The following is a 13,362-nucleotide window of genomic DNA, read 5'->3' as shown; positions in this document are numbered from 1 at the left end:
TAACATTGTTTCTGGACATCTTTTCATCCAGAAACATCTTTCTATGTAACCTGCAAGCCGCTCGTGCCAGCGGTGAAAGCTTCACCGGCAGAAAAAAAGTTCATGTCAAGCCCCGCCCTAGAACTTCTTCCTCTGCTCATTCTCAGTTCACTTCATAGTGTCTATACACTTCCGCTCAATATCTGTGGCTTCTGATTGTGGATCTATCACTTAATACCAGAGTTCTTTCATCTTCAGGCCCGAAGTCTCTTTCTTGGCGGATTTTAGCCACCTCTGCCGATCGCATCACCTTGAGTCACCCTGCCATGCGGAGCATTTGACGACGGCCATGCAGCCTCCAGAGGGTGCGCAGGTAGACCTGGGCAAGGCCCAGGTTATTGATAGCGTTCCTAAAGTGATCAAAGAACTGAAATTTGGTGTCTTGTACGCAGTCCACTCACATGTGCTTGTCACAAGCGTTTGTCGCAGACCTGATCGCTAATGAAGTTTTTTGCTCTCAGAACCAACGATGACATTGTCGGCCAAGCAGTGGTGGAAGTTTCAGACCGAAAATTTTTCGACTTGGACCAGACGCGAACGGTCGTTGCAAATGGACCTCTCGACCAGCGCATGGGTATCTCGAACAAAACTGATGCTTGCGCAACATGTGGAAACAACCTCAAGGACTGCAATGGTCACTTTGGCCATGTGAGATTGATCTTGCCATCTTTCCACGTCGGTTATTTCAAGCGTGTCATCTCGATCCTCCAGGAAATTTGCAAGGAATGCTCAAATATTCTGCTCCCCGAGGCGGAGCGCCGTTCCTATCTTCGTGAAATGCGCCGACCGGGCCTTGATAACCTACGCAGAACGCAGATCGCAAAACGCATCAACGAACGGTGTCGGAAAACCCGTGAATGTACATACTGCGGAGCGATCAATGGGGTCGTAAAGAAGACCGGAACAAGTGCTCTGAAGATTACCCACGACAAGTTCCGTGCATTCAATGTCTCGGTTTCCGTCAAAAAGCAAACACCGATCAGCAAGGATGTCTTTGATAACTCCTTCCTCGAGGCAAGAGGCGCAAACCCGGACGTCGAAAAACACTTCAAAAAGGCGCAAGATGACATGAACCCCCTTCGCGTTCTTAAGCTATTTAAGAAAATGTCCGACTCTGACTGTGAATTGATTGGTATGAATCCCAAGGAGGCTCGTCCGGAGATGTTCCTATGGCAATTCATCCCAGCTCCACCGGTTTGCATTCGACCTTCAGTGGGACAAGATGGTGCATCTACGGAAGATGACTTGACCGCTAAGCTAGGTGATATTGTGCAGAGCAATATCAATCTTAAGAACGCTCTGCTCAAAGGTGCTCCAGTTCAAACAATCATGGAGTGCTGGGACTACATGCAGCTTCAAATTGCTGTCTACATCAACAGCGATGTGCCTGGACTTAACAAAGCCGATCTGGGAAAACCGATCCGAGGCTTCGTCCAACGCTTGAAGGGAAAGCAAGGTCGTTTCCGTGGAAATCTGTCAGGAAAACGTGTTGATTTCTCCGGGCGAACTGTCATCTCACCCGATCCAAACTTGCGAGTTGATGAGGTTGCTGTTCCTGAGCTGGTGGCAAAAAATATGACCTATCCTGAACTGGTGACCAGATACAACAAGGAAAAATTGCAGCAACGGATTTGCAACGGTAGCAACAAATGGCCCGGAGCGAACCTAATCGTCAAGAAAGGAACTGGATTCAGACAGATGTTGAAGTACAGCAATACTCAGCGGATGGCTGATGCGCTGCAAGAAGGTGATCTAGTTGAGCGTCATCTTGAAGATGGCGATATTGTGCTGTTCAATCGACAACCTTCCCTCCACAAGCTCAGTATTCTATCTCATTTTGCCAAAATCCGCCCCCATAGGACTTTCCGATTGAACGAGTGTGTCTGCAACCCTTACAATGCCGATTTCGATGGAGATGAAATGAACCTTCACGTACCGCAGACTGAAGAAGCACGAGCAGAAGCGATGGAGCTCATGGGCGTGAAGAACAACCTGGCCACGCCCAAAAACGGAGAACCCATCATTTCTGCCATCCAAGATTTCATCAGTGCCGCCTACGTGTTGAGCAGCAAAGACAACTTCTTCGATCGTGCCTCCTTCACGCAAATCTGTCTCTATATGCTTGGCCCTGAAACGAGATTCGATCTCCCACCACCATCGGTTTTGAAGCCCCAGATGATGTGGACTGGCAAACAAGTCTTTAACATTCTTATGCGCCCGAACTCATCCGACCCCGTTATGGTCAACCTGGACGCCGCATGCCGTGAGTTCAAGATGCCCAAGGATGGTCGTCCCAAGGACTTGGATCCCAATGATGGCTGGCTAGTCATCCGCAACTCGGAGGTCATGTGTGGTGTGATGGATAAGTCTACGATTGGTTCTGGAAAGAAAGATAATGTTTTCTACATTATGCTCAGAGATTTTGGACCACCGGCAGCAGCCGAGGGCATGAACCGCCTGTCAAAACTGTCCGCCCGATGGTTCACCAACATCGGCTTTTCAATTGGTATTGGTGATGTCTACCCTAGTGCAGGCCTCGTTCAGTCGAAAAACGATCTTGTTGAGGCAGCTTACTCGCAGTGTGACGAAGTCATTGCCAAGTACAAAGCCGGCACTCTGGAGAAGTATCCTGGATGTGACGAATTGCAAACCATGGAGAACCAGATTTCCGGTATCCTCAGTAAGGTCCGTCAACAAGCTGGTGACGAGTGTATCAAGCAGCTGAGCAAATACAACTCTCCCCTGATTATGGCCACATCTGGATCCAAGGGTTCTAGTATCAACGTGTCCCAGATGGTTGCCCTTGTCGGTCAACAAATTATCGGTGGTCAGCGTGTACAGGACGGTTTCCAGGATCGTACTTTGCCACATTTCCCAAAGAACGCACGACAGCCTCCGTCGAAGGGATTCGTTCGCAACAGTTTCTTCTCAGGGCTGGAGCCCCCAGAGTTCATTTTCCACGCCATGTCTGGTCGTGAAGGTCTTGTCGATACAGCTGTCAAGACCGCCGAGACTGGTTACATGTCTCGGCGTCTGATGAAATCCCTCGAAGATCTGTCATCGATGTATGATGACACGGTCCGTAACTCGTCTGCTGCTATCGTTCAGTTCCAGTATGGTGATGACAAGTTGGATCCCGTGGACATGGAGGGTAAGGCTAAACCCGTCCACTTCGACCGAACATTCATTCACTCGGAATCCACTACGTACAACAATGACGAACGAAGCTTGTTACCGAAGGAAATTATGGAGGTCTGCGAACAGATGCTTTCAAAAGAACGTGCGAAGCTTAACCGCAAGGACTTGCTAGGCAATGACTTGGCGTACATGGACCGCAGCGATCACGGCATCGATCAGTTCGAAAGTGCTCGTGACTTCCTTGACTCTATCCAGGAATACGTGCAAAAGAGAGCCGACAAATTGATCTCTCGAGGTGGCGATTTCGACCCGTCCGACCAGCGGAGCCGCAAGGGCTTGGATCATACAGGTAAACTGACAGATACCACACTGCGGGCTTTTATCACTGCCTGTCTATTGAAATACAAGAAAGCCCAGGTCGAACCCGGCCACGCTGTGGGTGCCGTTGGTGCCCAGTCCATTGGTGAGCCCGGAACACAAATGACCCTGAAAACTTTCCATTTCGCCGGTGTCGCCGGAATGAGTATCACGCAAGGTGTCCCTCGTATTAAAGAAATTATCAACGCTTCAAAAGAGATCAGTACTCCCGTCGTGGCTTGTGAACTGGTCAACAAAGAAAGCACTATCGCAGCTCGTATTGTGAAAGGACGCATTGAAAAGACCTTCCTCAGCGACGTCATCCGCTCCATCACGGAGGTTTGGTCCCCTGATGAGGCTTACTTGAAGGTTGTTCTGAACTGGAAGACTATCGAGGATCTGGCGCTGGAGATCACGACGCCGCAGATCGTTGAAGCCATCAAGACCAACAAGCGATTCAAGGGCAGCGATCTTAAATTCTCGTGTAAGCAAGCCTCAATCAAGGTCCACATGGATCTTGATCCGGCGAGCAAGGCGGGTCTTTCCAAGACGGAGATTGCTGCCACCAGCGTTGATCCTTTCCTCCGCTTAAAGCATTTGAAGCGTATCCTTCCTAACATCCAAATCCTGGGTCACCCACGTGCCACTCGTGCTATTATCCGTACGGACGAGACCTCGACCACGAACACTTTACTCGTCGAAGGCTACGGATTGAGGGAGTGTATGACTACAATGGGTGTGGATGGTCTCCGCACCAGGACCAACAACATCATGGAGGCGCGAGAGGTTCTGGGTGTTGAAGCTGCTCGAAGCACAATCGTTGTCGAAATCAGTGAAGTCATGAAGGACATGGACATCGATCCTCGTCACATGCAGCTTCTGGCCGACGTGATGACCTACAAGGGTGAAGTGCTCGGTATCACACGTTTCGGTCTGGCCAAGATGCGTGACTCGGTGCTTCAGCTTGCTTCGTTCGAGAAGACCGCCGATCACCTTTTCGACGCCGGTGGCCTTGGTCGCACCGATCTCATTGAGGGTGTGTCGGAATGTATCATCATGGGCAAGACGGTGTCACTGGGTACAGGTGCTATGGAGGTTGTGCGTAAGCTGAACTTCTACCAAGGCCAGATTGGCCCACGAAAGACAGTCTTTGAAGATGCTTGGACTGAACATTGTGAGGCACCTTTGACAAGAAGACCCAAGAGGAAGGTCCGATGAAGGGACTGTGACTCTGTGACACTGTGCATTAATTTTGGCGTTAAAAATATGTGCCTTGTGGACAAGGCCTGTACATGTACTTACCTGAGCGGGTGAATTTCATTGACGATATGATCAATAGTTTTCTTTCAACATATCTTTTCAATCCTCTTTTGCCCTTGACATTGCTGGGTGAATCGGGCTCCATAACAAAAGTCCTACTCCTCCCAGTTACGACCACTCTCCAAAGGTTCGAACAAATCACAAAAATAACCAAAACCAAAAACAAAACAAGCAAACAAGCAAACAAAAGTTGGGGTGTGTACGGACGTGAAGTCAATTTTCAACACGACTGTAGAAAGATCCAGGGACAAGCTTCTCTTCAGGTTATATTCAAATCTTCAACCTTCTTACACAAAGTACAAGAAGTTCACAACATCCCCCAACGAAAGGTCTTGGATTCTCACCTACCTCTAGGTACTCCTATACCGAAATCTACAAATCTTCCCGGGGATAGCACAAAGATTTCTTCTTTTGTCCCATACAGCTGCACCCAGCCGAATAGAGACATTCCAGAAATACGATATCCGAGGGCCCGTTAGGGTCAGAGAAAGGGCCAGGGAGCTCTTTATTGAGGAAAGAAGAAACACAAGCATCAAATCACCCACGAGAAACACCCATGTAGGGAGTGACCAGGGAGTGAATCATCCTCCAATCAGCATCGTGAAACCCCTGAGGCAGCCATGGGTGTTCGCCTCTGGCCATCACATTGCCTCGACAGTTCTCTGTTACGCATTGCCTTACCTGGCCACGCCACATCCGTAAGCACTCGGTGGATTGGATGTTTTTTTGTTTCCGAGTCGGCAGTGGACTGTACCTCTCTCGGGGGTATTGATTTCTAACTGAATATCCGTGGGTCGCACTTGATCATTTACATCTCCCCTCATCTATCTCCCCGACCTCCCCGAAAACAACCCGGATTTCCACTGTGGATGATTATGGAGTTTGGCAACCCAAGAATCGCTAGGAAGCGGGAGATCCGAACACGAGCCCCGACAGCCTGTCAGACCTGTCGGCTACGCAAGACTCGATGTGACAATACCAGGCCGACCTGTAGCTACTGCGCCGTGCAGGGAGTGAAGTGCAACTACCCCGAAACATCGCCACAGCAGAACCAGTAAGATATCCTTGTCCATGGGTGTTAAAGCGGAAGGGAACAGACTTAGCATTGACTGTGTTCTTAGAGTTGGGTTTGACCCCGGGAACCCATCGAACAATGAGGTGCTCCAACGACTGAATCATATCGCTGGTTTGCTAGAGAACTTCAAATCTGAGGGCTCCACCAGCTCGACCCGTTCACTCAAAGAAGGATTTTTTGAGTTGGCCATGCAGAACCCTAGCCCCGTAGCTGATTCATTGCTGGGCAGCCATCCACCTAGCACCAGCACTGGTAGTGTCGATGACCGGGGAGCCGATAATGATCCCCGAGTCCTTTACATGGCTAGCTCCGGTGAGAACATGCTCCGATGGCCCATCTTCAACAAGGTCATCACCGAAGCCGAAAAGCATATCCGATCCTTCCTACTCGACTCACTGGATAACCAGCCCCACAGTATGCAGGCACCGCGACAGGTGGGAATCGGAAGCTTTGTCGATGAGATCCCTAGACTTTGCAGAAAGTACTTCCTACTATGTCACCGAAGAAACCCGATTGTCGATTTAGACAGTCTAGACCGCTATGCCAAGGAGGTCACCGTCCAGGGTCTTGGATGGGATGGACCCTCGTGTCAAGTGGTATGTCAGCTCCTTTTTGGGAAGTCCCACCTGAACTAAATCATATCTGTAGTTGTTAGCGTGCGCCTTAGCTTCGTGCACATCATCGAAATTTGTTCCGCTGGCGGAGGACATGCCAGCGAATCTCGATGGACTTCAAGCTCCACCCATGTCAGACGCCAATCTCGATTTGGCTGAGACATATTTTCACGCAGCAAAGCAGAGATTTGGCTTCTTGCACACCTCCCCGACAGACATACAGTGCTTCCTTCTTGCTGGAAGCTACCATAGACATGTCATACGTCCTCTACAAGCTTGGTTCTGCTACCAGCAAGCATCTTGCAGATTAGAGGTTCGTTTGCGGTCGCTGTGTAGAGAGCAATGGACTGCTGATGATAACTACCATAACCTGGAGTCGAGACTGTATTGGTCATGTATCCAAGCGGAACAGTAGGTTTTTTTTCCCACCGGGTTTTGAGATGTTCATCACACTAAGTATTGTCGACAGTGAGATGCAAAGCGAACTCCCTCTCTGGAGCAGTGGTCTAGAAAGCCTAGGTTATTCAGATCCATTCCCCAAATTCTCTCGCAGATCTCCTTCATCATTTGATCAAATGGAGGAGGATCAAGATTTCGCAGTCAGGCCAGGCTTGGAACTGGATGGCACCGAAGAAGAAAAAGGCTGGAAATTCTACATCGGGTCTATCTGTAACCGCCGGACCACTAATGACATAGTGTCTGATATGTGGCGTCAAGGCGAAAAGGGCTGGACCAAAGATATCCCCGATCTCCTCAGAAAAACAATGGACGCGGAGCGTGTTGTAACATCATGGTACGAGCCACAAGCCCCAAAGTCCCCCGAACAGTGACAATTCCCCAACTCGTCTTGCTGATTCTTCCCAAAGGTACCAAATCTCGCTAGGGGGAATCCAGTCCGCAAAAGACAACCCAGACCTGAGATTCTTCTTCCGTGGTCGGTACCACATGGCACTGGAGAGGATCTACCGACCAGCGTTCTACCTCGCGATGCACTTCCAGGGGATGCCTACATTCATCAAAAAGAACAACCCAATATGGGCAGAAGTGTTCCACCTGGCACAAAGGGCCATTGAAAACTGCGTCACGCTAATCCCAAGCTACTGGTACCAGTTCCGACACGAATGGATCTGGAATGTGGTGCGTGCCAGCTTCGCCTGTGCTGTACACATCCTCGGGGCTGTTTTATATCAGCTCGAGGCATCTCGGGACCCTAGTACGTGGCAGGTGCAACTACCGGTGAATTGGACTGCGTTGGTAAGACTGTCGATTCGTACGCTGAAGCATTGGTCATCGGAGTCTACCGATCTAGAGGTTATGGCGTCGACTCTTGAGAGGATGTATCAGGGTACTTGTCGGTTGGTGAATGTGCGCCCTGATCTTCATCTGATCAATCGTTCATGAGGAGATACTGCGAAAAGGAATATACATACAGGGGTTGTGAACTCATGCATCCACATAATGATGAGATACTATGCATTGATGATTTTAAAAACAATGTCATTCTGCTGTATTGCAATTAGAATATCAAATCCGACCATTGACATCTAAATCATCCCAGTTAAGTATACAACGGGTTGTCCTCCGAAGATCCGCCCCACCACAACTTTTTCCTCTTCACTTCAGCACTTCAGCACTTCATCCCATTCCACCTCTCAACGTCTCCTCTCCAACTTTCTCACCATGGAAGAATACAAACCCCCACCTCTCCCCTCTCCCTTCAACCATACCACTCCACCACCAACCCTCCTCACCCAAGGCGCTGAAGCCCACCTCTACAAAACAATCTCTCTCAACCCCTCCATCCCCGCCGCGCTCAAGATCCGCCCATCAAAACCCTACCGCCACCCAATTCTCGACCGCCGACTCACCCGCTCACGGATAACCTCGGAAGCACGATGCCTGGCGAAACTTGTACGGGACGGTGTGAGCGTTCCAGCCCTTCTAGCCCTGGATTGGGAGGGACACGGCGGCTTAGAAGGTGGGTGGGGCGGCGCCTGGTTGATGATGGAATGGATTGACGGGCCGGTGGTGCGGGTAGTTCTGGAGCAGTGGGAAGCATGGATGAAGCAGAATCAAGGCTCGCTAGATGAGTCACAGATCGAAAACGAAGAGGCGCGTGTGCGCGGCTTGCTGAGAAAAATGGGCGCTGCTATTGGTGTCTTGCACAAGGCTGGTGTTGTGCACGGAGATTTGACCACCAGTAACTTAATGCTGCGGCAATCTGCGGATGCAAGTGATGCTGTCGATGGCGCCGGCTCGCCCTCTATGGAGGGGGATGTTGTGTTGATTGATTTCGGTCTTGCGTCGCAGAGTAATCAGGATGAGGACCGGGCGGTTGATTTGTATGTGTTGGAGCGGGCGATTGGAAGCACGCATCCGCGCTCAGAGCCTATGTTCGATGCGCTTATTTCAGGTTACCGGGATAGCTACAAGGGTGCTCTTTCTGCGCTGAAGAGGCTTGAGGATGTGCGCATGAGAGGGCGGAAGAGGAGCATGCTTGGTTAAGCCAGTCTCGTTTGATTTTAGGAGACGGATGCAACCTCCACATCAACTATGATCGATTTAAAGCCAAAAAAAAGAAACGCCACGCTTGTCACGACAGATATCCTGATTGACGATGCAAAGAAGAAAAAAAAAAGCATTCAAGACTGGTCCTTGAGACTGTGACCGACATCAGCGGACGCAAAATACCCTTTGTTCTCGACTACTCCGCGATCCTTGACGACTGCCGTGTACTTAACCACCCACTGCGGCTCGATATCTCCCTGAATGCCGTCATTGGCTTCGGGAGATGAAGCCAAGACTCCCGCACCACTCTTCTCCACGGGACCGAGCAGTTCCCGCGTCGTGCCGACGGGAAGAATATCATCGCAATCGTTATGGGTGAGAAGTTGAATCTTCTCTTGTTTCGCATAGAGAATCAAATGTTTAGGAACGACACAGCAATCCTTAAGATTGATTTGATCGACTGAGGGCTTGACCTTGGTATGCGACAGGAAACGGGCCAAACGTTCGCTGCCAAACTCAGCGACTCCCAATTGGGCGATGACGCCCTGCTCGTGCAGCGACTCCAACACCTGCCATGTCTGCACCAAGCCGTCGAAGTCGACTGGTTCACCGTTGTTCAGTTCGTTATCTTCTTCTTCGCTGTCATCGTCCGCATCGAACAGGATCCCCGGGAACGAGACGATCAGTAGGTCGATAGACTTGACGTGTAGTTCCTTCAATACCAGATCAATGGCCTCCCTGGTGTGTGCGCATCGCCTTGATACCGGGATTCCCGGTAGGTAGAATAGTTTCACTGTGATATCGTATTGATCGCGCTCCTCTGACAGGCCAGGCTGTGAGAAGTCGATTGCAGGAATGTAGAGACCATCTTCGGTCTGTAGGGTCCATGAGGGTGGATGCGATACGACTGAGTGACCATTTGTGTCGGTGCCGTTGGCCGGTGAGGTTTCGGTCTGTTGCGAGGCAAGGAAGTTCGACCGAAGTGAGTTGATAAGCTCCACGTTTGATTTCTGGGTCAGAGGCTGGCGAATGACGGATTGCCGTCCAGCTTGCATAATATTCCTGTCAGGGTTAAGTGACTTTGATTCAAGGCGCATAGAATAAGACCACTTACGAACTGGATAAAATCAACTTCATGATGAAAGAGTAATAGAGGCTCTAGAGATAGATATAGAGATCTAAATCATAAGTGTTGAGGAAGAAGAGATCGGAGTCCGAAAGTTGAAAGTTGAAAGTTGAAAGTTGAAAGTTGAAAGTTGAAAGTTGACGCAATTCACCCCGCGGAGAGCCCCTCAAAACGAGCCTGACAAATCCAACGTTCCTCCAGCTTCCTCTACACCACTTTACATCTCTACCCTGCAACCATCTACTTCAATCCTCATCAACAGTCGGATCCCAATCTGTGGGAGAGTACTCTCCCGTATCAAGCAACTTCATATCCTCAGCCGTCAACTCAAAGTCAAAGACATCGGCATTCTCCCGAATGCGCTTCGGCGTAGTAGACTTGGGCAGAGGCACGAATCCCTAACACCAGACCGTTAGCATCCTGATTCTAGATTATCTCCTTGACTCTGGACCAAATTGATGACCCTTACCATTTGCAAACTCCACCGAATCAAAACTTGCGCCGGCGTCTTCCCATACTTCTGCCCGATCGACAACAACACAGGCTCCGCCAACCGACTTCCATGTGCAAGAGGCGAATACGCCTCAACAACAACCTTCCTTTTCTGCAACCACTCCACGATATCCGAATGATCCAGCCACGGATGCAGCTCATACTGACCGACATCGATCTGACCACCCCCACCACACAGGATGTAAGCCTCCAGTTCTTCGAGGTGGTGGATGCCGTAGTTGGAGACACCGATGGATCTCACTGTGCCTGCCTTTTGGGCTTCCACTAGTGCATCCCAGGAACCCAGACGGGCTTCTTTGCCACCGTAGGGTGCATGGATTAGAACACTGGTGGTTAGATTTCAGCGGTGAGATTTTAGATCCTAACTCCATAGGAGATCTGTTGCTGGGTTTCCGCAAGGGCTTACAGGTCAAAATATTCCTGTGCCGCTTCTCGCAGACTGGAACTGATAGCTTGCTTGGTTGACTCGTATCCCATGGATCCCGGCGGGATCTTGGTCGTAAAGAAGATCTGTGATCGATCCAGATTGGAATTCAGAATTGCGTTTCCACAGGGCTTCTCGTTGCGATACATGATTGCCGAGTCGATCTGCGATATCTTTAGTGTGAGCTTCTTGCGATCTTCCCGGGGGACGTACATGGCGGAATCCAACGTGCAAGGCTTCGAGGGTAGACTTCTCGGTTGCGGATGATGGACTGCCACTTGTTTAGAGGATTCATCAGAACGAGATCTTGATTTAAACTTACATCATGTACACCTGTTTTCAGACAGCGTCAGCTTTACGCTTGAAATTCACATATCGTGTTTGCGGGGTAACTGACCCCATATCCTATAACTGGGATCTCATATCCTGACTGTAGTCGATGCTTTGACTGAAGAGTAAGGTTTGCCATAGTTATTGAATTGAATCTGCAGAAACAAGAATTCCAAGAAGTTTGACAAGAAGCGATTGAGATCATAGTGGGGGATTGCTGCCAGGTTCCCCGAATAGGAATCGTCCAAGCTCTATAAACCCCCCATCCACCGCAACTTGGTATGTTTATTATACTAGGTTGATCAAATTGAAAGATTGTTATAGCCATAATTTAATGGACCAGAAGTGATCAGACGAGGACTGTTCACGATTTAATCCTGCTCAATGTACTCCGGATCTGCATTTGAAGTCAATAGCGACAGGTTAAATCAAATCAAGTCAATACGCAAAACAGTCCATATGTACTCCGTACGGTAGAATCGATCTTGGGCACCGGCCAGAGAATCTTCTGACTTATCGAAGTCCCATTGGGCATGCTGCGGATTGTTGTTTTCGGCAATCCCCAACGTTCGCAGCAATATTTCTAACATGGATTAAACTCCTACGCCGACTTCCAGAATCTTTGTTCTGGAATTGAGATGAGATAAAAATTCAGGGCATTAATCACAACCGCCTGGGCCCTATGGGATTCGGTAAATCTAACCCTGTTATAAGCGTCAAAACCGAGGTATGGACATGACTACTTACTTCTTCGGAGTCAAATTCTTTCGTAGATGCAGCTCAAGCAAAGGGAAAAGAACTACAAGATAAAAAGCAAGCAAAGCAATGGTTGTGGGACTTACCTGGGGTTTATATGTTGTATTGTTTGAATGTGTGCGATGGGAGGAAAGGAGATGAGTAGTCAGTCTACTATGGAATTGATGTAACCATTGAGAGGTTCAAACAGTTTTGGATTTGAATCTATGGATTTTAGGGATTTATCCCCACTGTTCTTCGGTTGCTGGGATACCCCTGTGGGAATACCAGTAGGAAACAGGCAGCCAGCCAATACTAGCATGTCGGAATGGCCCTGGTCACGCTTCAATTGATCGAGAGAACATATTCGCGACACTCAAAAAGGTCTCTCCGGCTTCTATAGAGTCTAACGGCACGCAAGTGACCAAATATTCCTTGCGTTGCTACTGGGATACCGGCGATCAAGTCAGGCACTGCCCTGACTTTCGGACCGTGGTGGAGACCAATCTAGCACCAAGGAGTAAACGCCCGATTGCTGCGCAAACTGTTTCAGCCCCTAGCTGAGCCTCAAATAAAGTCATGTAGAGCGAGAATTATATCTTATCGTTTTCGACTTTTACCGGACAGCTGAAACCTAAAAAAGGCCATGGAGATAGACCCCGATTTTTGGCTATAAGCATCCTCCGGTCAGTTGTGGGGCCCACGCTATTTTAGCCCTAACTCCGTGTCCCCAGAGTCAGTACCTCTAACCTCAATGCCAGAAACCCGTGCAAGTCTATCGGACAATCGATGTAATTTGTAGTTCTACGGATAATGTGTTACAAAATAATTGAAAATACATACATACTACATGCTCTGCATGCGGTCAGAGTCCCTCTTCATCCAAGGAAAGGCGTTTATCTGTGTTCACTAAATGCTAATAAAAGATTCTGAGCAGCTAGAGAAGAGAATTAAGATAAACTTCATTCAGCTTTGACCCTAGGAGTGTTCAATTATTGACAGTCGCAATCCAAACTTCAGCTTCCTCCTTTCCCCCACTATGTCCCTCGCTGTTTGTCCTATCTTCCCTCAGTTCTCCTACAGCATCATCCTCTGCATTCATTTTTTTTTGGCTGACGTGTGCGGTAATCTTTATCTGTCTTCGGTCATACACATACACACACACTCTCTCTCTCTCTCGCGC

The 13,362-nt window shown here is 49.2% G+C and overlaps 4 protein-coding genes across 4 annotated transcripts; 2 read left to right on the top strand and 2 right to left on the bottom strand.

Moving 5' to 3' along the window:
- Nucleotides 1-328: 328 nt before the first annotated feature.
- Pdw03_2253 (DNA-directed RNA polymerase) lies at nt 329-4,752 on the top strand (the record flags this gene model as incomplete). Its single annotated transcript, XM_014681387.2, has 2 exons — nt 329-423; nt 501-4,752. 2 exons carry the CDS (start codon nt 329-331, stop codon nt 4,750-4,752), a joined length of 4,347 nt encoding a protein of 1,448 aa, XP_014536873.2.
- A 977-nt stretch (nt 4,753-5,729) lies between these two features.
- On the top strand, nt 5,730-9,048 carry Pdw03_2252 (Translation elongation/initiation factor/Ribosomal, beta-barrel; the record flags this gene model as incomplete). Its single annotated transcript, XM_014681382.2, has 6 exons — nt 5,730-5,908; nt 5,976-6,525; nt 6,578-6,954; nt 7,013-7,336; nt 7,410-7,756; nt 8,102-9,048. 6 exons carry the CDS (start codon nt 5,730-5,732, stop codon nt 9,046-9,048), a joined length of 2,724 nt encoding a protein of 907 aa, XP_014536868.2.
- A 137-nt stretch (nt 9,049-9,185) lies between these two features.
- Pdw03_2251 (Gamma-cysteine synthetase regulatory subunit, putative) lies at nt 9,186-10,188 on the bottom strand (the record flags this gene model as incomplete). Its single annotated transcript, XM_014681381.2, has 2 exons — nt 9,186-10,113; nt 10,166-10,188. The coding sequence occupies 2 exons, from the start codon at nt 10,186-10,188 to the stop codon at nt 9,186-9,188; spliced, it is 951 nt and encodes a 316-aa protein (XP_014536867.2).
- A 234-nt stretch (nt 10,189-10,422) lies between these two features.
- Pdw03_2250 (Aldo/keto reductase) lies at nt 10,423-11,583 on the bottom strand (the record flags this gene model as incomplete). The annotated part of the gene is made up of 6 exons (XM_014681380.1): nt 10,423-10,575; nt 10,647-11,016; nt 11,097-11,278; nt 11,328-11,385; nt 11,437-11,447; nt 11,512-11,583. 6 exons carry the CDS (start codon nt 11,581-11,583, stop codon nt 10,423-10,425), a joined length of 846 nt encoding a protein of 281 aa, XP_014536866.1.
- Nucleotides 11,584-13,362: the final 1,779 nt, after the last annotated feature.

The sequence above is a fragment of the Penicillium digitatum genome, chromosome 5 (assembly GCF_016767815.1).
Source record: "Penicillium digitatum chromosome 5, complete sequence".
NCBI classification, from domain to species: Eukaryota; Fungi; Ascomycota; class Eurotiomycetes; order Eurotiales; family Aspergillaceae; genus Penicillium; species Penicillium digitatum.
This window is presented reverse-complemented; position numbering and strand designations above follow the sequence as displayed.